The sequence below is a fragment of the Peromyscus eremicus genome, chromosome 6, assembly GCF_949786415.1.
Source record: "Peromyscus eremicus chromosome 6, PerEre_H2_v1, whole genome shotgun sequence".
Classification (NCBI taxonomy): Eukaryota; Metazoa; Chordata; class Mammalia; order Rodentia; family Cricetidae; genus Peromyscus; species Peromyscus eremicus.
In genome coordinates this window covers 117,038,143-117,047,358 of record NC_081421.1, presented here as the reverse complement: position 1 = coordinate 117,047,358, position 9,216 = coordinate 117,038,143, and the positions used below count along the sequence as shown (strand labels likewise).

Here is a 9,216-nt window from a genome sequence, read left to right as displayed (position 1 = left end):
CTCCACATGCTAGGGTTTTAAGCATTATAGCCATGCTCAGCTTTTTGTATAGGTGGCAGGGATCTGAATTCAGATCATAATCACATAGCAAGTACTCTTACCCACTGAGCCACCTCTCCACCCATATTTGGAATATTTAAATTAATTCCTCTAACTAACTGAAAGAAACTGGAAGTCTCCCACTCTGAACAAAAATTTCCAATTGTTCTATAAGTTAAGAGCTGGTATTGAAAAAATTAATATACAGTGCATTTCATTAACAGTAACAAGGCCAGAAATTTGTATGCTGTTTTATTGTATGCTACAGCCAGTGTATATAAAATAGTTAAACCTTGTGAAACAGAAATCCATGAAAATTCAGAGAGGTAGATGTTAAGATCTGACAAGTAGAAGATTGTATATTATGGCACGCGTTATAGAGAAGCTTTTGTACAGACTTCAAATTTAGTTCTCTTGAATATCCACTGGTTCATGAAAAGTGGTTTGAGAAACCTGATGGGAGAAAAAAGATAAAAATGTTAAAAAAAAAAAAGTTATCGATACTTTATAACTAATATTTAAGCAAGGACAATTGTTTTTTATTTTTGAAAATGGTTTATGTTCTGCCTATTTTTCTGAGTAATAACATACAGATGATCCTTTTCAACCTCACAATGGTGTAAAGGGCTACCTGGGCATATTCGGTAATGCTGTTCTTCTGAGATGCTGTGTAGTAGCAGCAGTGAGGTGACATTCCCTAGTCCACTCCAGGACCAAGACCGGTCAACTACCAACCCCTCGCTGTGCTGCTAAGTCAGTAGACTTGATAGGTGAGAGTGTGATGTATTTTCAGCTTACTATGGGTTTGCTGGTATACACCTACCATAAGGCAACTGTGGTGATATATTGTGTACCCTAATAAAATTTGCCAGAAGATCAGACAGCCACTAGATTAAACATAGAAGCCAGGCAGTGGTGGCACACACCTTTAATCCCAATACTTGGGGAGTCACACACCTTTAATCTCAGCACTAAGAAAGTTGAGACAGGAGGCTGGGCGGTGGTGGCGCACGCCTTTAATCCCAGCACTCAGGAGGCAGAGCCAGGCGGATCTCTGTGAGTTCAAGGCCAGCCTGGTCTCCAAAGCGAGTTCCAGGAAAGGCACAAAGCTACACAGAGAAACCCTGTCTCGAAAAACCAAAAAAAAAAAAAAAAAAAGAAAGAAAGAAAGTTGAGACAGGAAAGGTATGTAAGGCTTGAGGAGACAGGAACTAGAGCCTTTTCAGCTGAAGAAGCTCATTCAGCTAGAGGCCTATTGACCAAGGCTTTTTCAGGCTGAGGAGTCCTAGAGGTAAGGTGTCTGTGCCTTATTCTGTTATCTCTCTGATCTTTCAGCATTTACAATATCTGGCACCAGGTTTTTTATGATAAGACCTTTAGAAATTCGTGTTACAGTCAACCCCTCTATTTTTAGGCGGCTCACTTGAATATCAGTTTATAAAGGGTTTTTTAATTAAATTGAGCCTAAGCCTGTTTGTTTACTTTTGAAGATAAAATCTACAAAACGCTCTAAAATCCAACTTTCCCCTAGTTTTTACAACAGGCAAAATACCTATCAACCCGTTTTCTGGAGTCTTATAGCTGACATCTCTAAAATTACTGAAATATACTTTTTCATAATAAAAAGGCAAACAAAAACATTCAATAGGGAAAATCCAAAGCTCCTTTGGAAAAATGATTTACGATAAAGTCACTTCTATTCACCTACACACAGAAAACATGCAAGAATCCTGAACATACTGCTGTCAGCAGCATCAACAATCTTACTGCAGCCCATTGGAGGAATGAATAGACAATCTATGTGCTTGTTTGGTAGTTTCACCACTAACGTATACAGCCAGCCACCAAAATGTCAGCCTTGGCCATGGCCTCAAACTTGGAAACTGATACTAAGTGAAGTAATTACCATGTTATAGCTCAGCTGCTGAAAGCCCTGTGAATATTTACTGACACAGAAATGCTCTTAAGAGGAAACACTTTAACAACAATGGTCATTTCCTTTCTGCGTCCTCTGTTGCTAAATTACTTTGGTTGGTTTTACTTTTAAAAGCTGAGTATAGACGCCAGTGATTTTCTTTTAGTCCACGTCTTTAATGTCCATTAGACCATCAGCAGAGTTTACAGGGTCTGGAGCCTTAAACCTTAGAACCCCTGGGTTATAATATGCACTTTAGGAAGGCGATCTGGAAATTCACTGACAGTTTTAAGGAGCAGTGTTTCTATATCTAAATACCCTTTCCTCACCCTAAATTGCTTCAAATCATAATATCCAAAGTTTTCCTTTACTGCTGGAATTAACAGCCTTAATTTTATTTTGAAATCTGGGTTCTTATCTCAGTCATTTATAAATGTAAATCATTTAAACACTGAACTGTGGACTCTTAAAAACAAAAAAGGTATTAATAGGACTTCAGACTTAACATTTTATATTAGATGAAAATAAATTAATCTGTAAAAATGCAAGAACTGAGTCTAAAAAAGAATTTTTAGTAAATTATAAAAATATGCAACTCCTTGAGACCCTAGTGAATATTGCTAAAAGCCGGAAACTATTAACACTGTTAAATATAAAGATATGAGCTGGACTGTTAACACTGTTTCTTCATGGAGAACGTATTACCTAAAAGCAGCTTTATTCCCCTTCTCCTTGATGTTTCAAAAAGCCTTGTATTCTTAACTAATCATTATATTTACTGGAACAGTACTTACACTTCCTGAACACTCCCAAATCTACAAAGCCTATGTAATAAGGTATTTTAGGAAGCAGCTTCCTGGACTTTGAGTCAGAATGTTAGTATAAGGGTGTGTACTACACACAAAGACTTTTTAATACACAGTTTAAGTCTGCTTCCCAATTCAATACCATTAACTAATGTACCAAAGATTACAAATGACAGACAGTATCCTTTAATTACATTTTAAACTAGCTGAAGCAGTTTTGGCCACATCTTTGGATCAACAGGTTTTTTCACACATGGTATTTGATCTAGAACATGAATATAAACTCTTGACAGATGTACTAAAGAGCAAGTGATTCATTGTCTTAATCCTCAAATCCAGTTCACTGCCAACAAGTGCAAATCTCTCTCCCTCCCTCTCTCTCTCTCTTTTTTTTTTAAATCTTTTCTCAACAAATGGAAATAAAGGTAAAACCTGTTCCTTATTCCAGATGCCTGTGCCATGTTTGCTTATTCAGGTACCCCAACCACCTTGGCTCTCTTACACAGTTTATTCAGAGCCACCAGAGTATTGACAGAGTCGGTCCTATAAGGACTATAAATTTTGTTAAAGTTTCAATTTGATAATGTACAAACGCATGCCTGTGATAGTGGAGTTTTGTGACTCTCCCAAACCTTGTTAGAGTTACACAGCACTCTTTATAGAAACCTTTAGTCTTTATGATTACTAATCAAGTTTTCACTCTACTTCAAAAACAAGAAATTTGGAAAACAAAATTATAGGGATAGATGTTGTTAGTGCTACAAATAAAAACCTAGAAACCTAGCTGGTTCTTCTTTTATATGGAAAAGGGGTGATAGGAAGAAAACTTACCTCAAGATACATGACTACAAAAAGGAGCAGACTTTCTGGGGTCTGAAGGGATTTGTACTTGAAGACACTCCAGTCAGCAGAGGGTCATGTTGAGCATTCTGCAGACAAAACTGTTTCAAGTCTGCAGCTGCCTGGGAAACCTATAAATAACAATGAGAGTGGAGAAATGTCTGTTGGTAAGGTTTAATGGTCTTTATACATCTGAAAACACTTAAAATAGACAGCACTTCAAATAATTGACAGCTAACAGTTCCACACTGGCTTATACTTAAAACACGTAGTAAAAGGAACTGGCTTTACTATTTTTTCTACTTACTGCAGGCATCAAATGATTCAATATGAAATACAATCCCCTTTATCTGTAGAGCACAGCATGTCTTGTTCTTATATGACAGGCTGTTCAACAAGCCCTAACAGCTTGATTTGGGGAGCATAGGATTTGTTTTGTCATATAGCCCAGGCTGGCCTCAAACTTTTTATGTAGCAAACAGCCTTGAACATCTGAGCCTCTTGACTCTACCACCTGAGTGCTGGGATTAAAGGCCTGCCCCATCAAGCCAGGTTTATGCAATGCTGGGATCCAATTCTGGACTTCCTGTATTCAACTCTGGACTCTTCTGTATTCGTAGGCAAACACTCCAACAACTGAGTCACATCCCTAGCCCAATAGCTTGTGTTTTTTTTTATTTAAAGTAGTCGTAGTATTAGTAGTTCAACAAAAAGATTAACATAGGGAAACTGTCTTGAAAGCAAACTGGAAATGTCCATGAACCTGAGGTAACAAGCACAGAACTCAGACAAGCAACACTTCATTACAATCTTCAAATGTATACCCATCCATATACTGTCTTGCACTTAAGTGAGACATGCATTCATTCATCTAAACACCTACTATTATATATATTCTGGTTAGGAAATCTAGGAATATGAAAAAATACTGAAATCCTATTTGGCTTGCACTCTATACATATAATAATACTGCCAAATCACATTTGAGGCAAGTAAAGCGTTTTTTTAAAGACAGGCTACTCAGAAAGGTGGTTCAACTGGGCCAGAGTTCTACTTCCAGAACCCACATAAAGGTGGAAGGAGAGAACCAACTCTGTAAGGTTGTTCTCTTAACTCCCTCCCTGTATGCACCATGGCACATATGCCCACACACCATGCATACACAATCCTTTTTAAATTAAAGCTGTTAAACTAAGGTACACTTAGCTTTTCAAGTCACAAGAAACAGGGTGGAAGGTTGTCAGTGCCAGGTTTTATACCTAAAACAGTTGCGTTCAAAGCCAGTCCGGCTCCTTAGAGAAACCCTATCTCAAACTAGTTGATTGAATACAAATACCAACACAACAAACTGAATGGTTATGTAGACCACGAGTGACTAAAAATGCACCAAAACCATCTAATTCCCCTATTTATTCTCAATCTCTGCTATCTCTAGGGTAACTCTAGGTGCTGTATCCTTAAGAGTTAATAGCATTATAGATACTCTGTATCAAAAGCCCCTCAGGTAACAGCTATATTGTTACAGAGGATCAATCATCCTGAGGTAAGTTTAAACTCAATTTGAATCTACCTGTGTTTGGCTTATATAGTAATTCAGGACAGTAAGTCTCATGTTTATTTGTCTCTGAATGTAAGAGGTTCCTGCAGTTTTTAAATCTTGTACAAACAGCAATACCCTGCTTTGCCCCTTAAAAGTAGCTACTGTATGGAGGGTAAAGTATCAGTTTTCAGTGTTAAACCATTTGGCTTTGTTGACATCCGTCAGTAAGCATAAAGTACCTGTTAATTCCTTTCCCACAAATTTTTCAAGTACCATTACATATGGACTATATTTCCAGGCACTGAGGATAATAAAGAACAGTGATATGCTAATGTTATGTGACTAATAGTGCAGTAAAGAAGAGTGATTAAATGACAAGGTAGTCACTCCAGGGAAGGTGTCTCTGAGTTGACATTTTAGCTGGGAAGGTGTCTCTGAGTTGACATTTTAGCTGGCATTTCAGTGGTAACAAATCGAGCTCAATAACCAGTGAAAAAAACAGCATTCTAAACAGGAACCTTGAGACTGAAATGGAAAAGCTGCTAGTACCCAAAACACAGTAACAGTCACCATCCAGGAAGCTGACACGGTGGAACTATTAGTCAGGCCTCCAAATGTCCTGACCTACCTCTGGGAGTTTGGTAAAGCACTTGGAATTACCAACTAAACAAATGCAACACTAAGTTTATGCCGGCTTTAAAATGGCACACACAAAAGAGGTACCTAGCATACGCATGGCGTGGATGATGTGAAACGGCACCTAACCTAATCTGGGAACCTAGGAAAACTCCTTTAAATTCCTGAGTGAGATGTGCTTTGCTATGAGAACTCCAAAATGTGTTTATTTGTGGTGGTTTAAATGATCCCAATCGGAAGACTTCAGAAGAATGAAGATACACAAGGCAAGAAGATCACGCTAGAAAGCAGCCACTGAGCAGCTAGGGGTTTCCAGGAAAAGGAAGTTCTGGTCTGAGAGCTCATTTCTTTGGCCACTAGAGCCAAGTACCACTGCTGTAATTAATACTGCATTCATCTGCCTTTTTATTTCCTTCCCCAACTCACTATTTTTTTTCTTCCTGGCCTACCTTATGATAGTTACATTTTATGAGTGATGATGACCAATAGGTTGCTTCAACTTTCAGAGCTCTATCTCTCCAAGACGGAGTAAGTCAGTTGGAAGAGGTGGGAATCTGATTAGGGAAATGGAGTCCAAACCAAGACTGATGGGCGTCTCCCTATCCTCCTAAGGTTCCCACAAGGAAGTTAGTTATGTGGTCTCTGACATTTCTACTTAGGGAAGCTAAATAGAAGTCCTCTCCACAAAGCACGTTGGAAACAAAGACTAGCCTGCTGAATATAAAATCAAATCACCTTGGAAACTGGCAGCTTCTAGCAGGGTGATTTATACTCTCGTTTCTTTTTATAACCACGGGAAGTATTTTACATGTTACCCGACCTACTGCATAAGAAAGAAGCCAATCTGTTTAGGATTTTAAAAATAAGCGAACACTCCTCAGAACAGCGTTTGAAAACCTGGCTGTCTATCAACACGGACAGAAGAACTTTCCCCAAAAGTCAACAGCCCAAGACAAGGAAATCCTAACAGACGGCAAAGTAAGACCGACCCAGGCCAGCGCTAATCACTTTCTCGGGCATGTGAACCAGTAAACAGACACCCCGGCAAGGTCAGATCCGAGCAAACTGTGCCAGGCGGTTCGAAACACGCCTTTGTTCGAGGCTGTCCTGAGCAAGGGTGGTGTCCCTAGACTCCCGGGCCGTTCCGCAAACAAACTAGCCTATTAAGCCGTCGTCTGCAGTTACCCGCGCAGTCTCGGAAGTGTTCCAAGGCCGCGCACTGGGACTAAGTTTGGTGACGATCCGGGGTGAGAAGTGTGAATCGAAAGTCGGGGCCCGAAAATCGAGACCCGCCGGGACAGGGGAGAGTGGGCGGAAGGGAGGGAGGGCTCACCCCTCCGCCGCGCGGCCCGCCGCAGCCCGGCCCGAGCTCCAGGCGCCGCGTTCCGCCCACGCTTCCCCACCCGGGCCCACCGCCCGCGCACGCCCGCTCACCTTCACGCGGTTGAGCCCGGCCTCCAGCCGGAGCTGCTGGACCACCTTCTTCATGGCGGCGACGCTGGAAGAACCCGACATGGCGCTCGGGACAGCCGTGCCGACTCGTCAGGCCAAGCGAGGGGCGGCAGGTCGCGGGGCGGCGGGGCGGGGGCGGGGCTCCGAACTTCGGCTAAGTTTCCGGTGCTGCGCGCGCCGCGCATGCGCGCCCCCGCCCCCGGGGGGCCGCCGGCTGCCCCGCGGGCGCGAGCCGAGGAGAAGGGGCGGAGCGGCCGGTGGGCGCGGCGGCGGCGACGGGGGGCGGTGCGGCCCGACGCCGGGCCGGCGCCTTCCGCGTCAGGAGGGGCTGGTTCGGGCGAGGTAAGGCGGCCCCGGGGTGCCGACGCGGGAGAGGGCGCCGCGGCTTGGAGTCGGCGGCGGGGTGAGGGGAAACGGCAGCGCAGCCTCGAGTCGCAGGCGGATCGTCCCCGCCGGCTCAGCCCCGTCACTAGGGGACCCGCCGTCCAACGGGCCCGGGCGGGAGGGCGCAGGGCCGTAACCGCCCGGGGCCGCGGGACCCGGGGACCCTGAGGGTCCGGGGTTGGACGTGTCGCCCAGCGGCGCCGGCCGCCCAGCACGGCGTCCCCTTTCCGCGTCCTTTCAGGAGTCAGTCCCGGTGCTTTTCCAAATGAAAGCTTTGGCGTTTAGGGCACGTTTGCTCTTCTGAGGTCTCTGTAATCGCTTACTTCGTGCTTGTAACTAAACCCCGGAGGGGTTTTCAGGAGAAAACACTCAAAGTTTTAAATTAGTTCAAGCTCCAGTGTCCCGGGTGAGACCTAGTATCCATAAACATGAGTTTCGTCCTAAGTGCTGTTTCATTTGTATAGTGAGGAAAAAATCTCAGCCGACAAATCGCATTACTGACCAGTTCATACCAGTTCACAAAAATGTGCACTGGAGTTTGTTTTTTTTTTCACCCAGCTCTTACGGTTGTACAGTTTCCCCTGGTGTCCTTCGGCAAGCCCTTTAAACTGGCGAAGTTAGAAAGTAAGCTTCCTGGAGTTCTTGAGTTTGAAACGAAATGAAATTGTTATATGTATAAGGAATATGAAAAGTGAGGCTGGAGAGAGAGCGGTTAGAGGACTCGAACCTGAGTCCTCTTGCAGAGGACCTGAGTTCAGTTCCCAGCTCACAGGCTGGGCAGCTCACAAGCGTCAGTACTCCAACTGCAGGGGTACTGTAGCCCTCTTCTAGATTCTGGGGACATCTGAATTCACATACGCCCAGACCCACATTCATACACATAATTGTTTGAGACAAGGTCTCACTTTGTAGCTTTGGCTAACTTGAAACGCTCGCTATGTAGACTAGGCTGGCCATGAACTCACAGAGATCCATCCATCTGCAGCTGCCTTCTAAGCCTTGTGATTAAAGGCTTGCACCACCAAAATAAATGAATGAACGAATATGAAGGTAACACAGATATTTTACCTTGTGCCTTGTTGCCTATATTGTATGCTAAAATCTCAACACAAATTTCTAAGATAAAATTTGTGTAACTTAAGGAATGTTCTACTTTATATTAGTTGCAATAATATTTAAGAACTATGAAATGTTAGGGCTGGAAGGCATTTCAAAGATCTTACATGGTACAGTACACATTATTAAGTAAATGTTGAGGAATAAACAAAGTTAATTCTGTCTTGGTCTCAAGGTTTTGTTTTGTTTTTGTTTTTTTTTTTCTTTCGCCAAACTATTGGGTTAGGAAGCCACAGAATGTATTGCTGTCTCAAATACCAGATGTTAACTTAGTTTTTATAGTATATCTAATAAGCAGTATGTATTGGCATAGGAAGGGAGGAAAACAGAATCCCCTTTAAGTTCATTTGCATCTGAAGCTCTGAGCATTAAATGTAGTTCATGAGCTATCAACATCTCCTAATAAAAGCTTGTTCTTTAATCTTCCACTATGTTCTAAAGTATTTCAAAGGCTTTACCGTGTGTTTACATTTTAGATGATTAAAGAT

The 9,216-nt window shown here is 42.6% G+C and overlaps 2 protein-coding genes across 5 annotated transcripts in view; one reads left to right on the top strand and one right to left on the bottom strand.

The window, feature by feature from the left end:
* Positions 1–274: 274 nt before the first annotated feature.
* Gng5 (G protein subunit gamma 5) lies at positions 275–7,375 on the bottom strand. Its single transcript, XM_059266414.1, has 3 exons — positions 7,211–7,375; positions 3,592–3,731; positions 275–492 (listed from the first exon to the last, which is right to left on the bottom strand). The coding sequence occupies exons 1-2, from the start codon at positions 7,289–7,291 to the stop codon at positions 3,606–3,608; spliced, it is 207 nt and encodes a 68-aa protein (XP_059122397.1). The 5' UTR covers positions 7,292–7,375; the 3' UTR covers positions 275–492; positions 3,592–3,605.
* An 82-nt stretch (positions 7,376–7,457) lies between these two features.
* Positions 7,458–9,216, top strand: part of Spata1 (spermatogenesis associated 1) — a 41,122-nt gene continuing 39,363 nt past the window's right edge. The window contains exon 1 of one of the 4 annotated variants that reach the window (XM_059266406.1): positions 7,458–7,570. The gene's annotated coding sequence lies outside the window, so the exon portion shown is untranslated. The remainder of the gene's footprint in view (positions 7,571–9,216) is intronic. The other 3 variants (XM_059266408.1, XM_059266405.1, XM_059266407.1) reach the window with 3 other exon arrangements.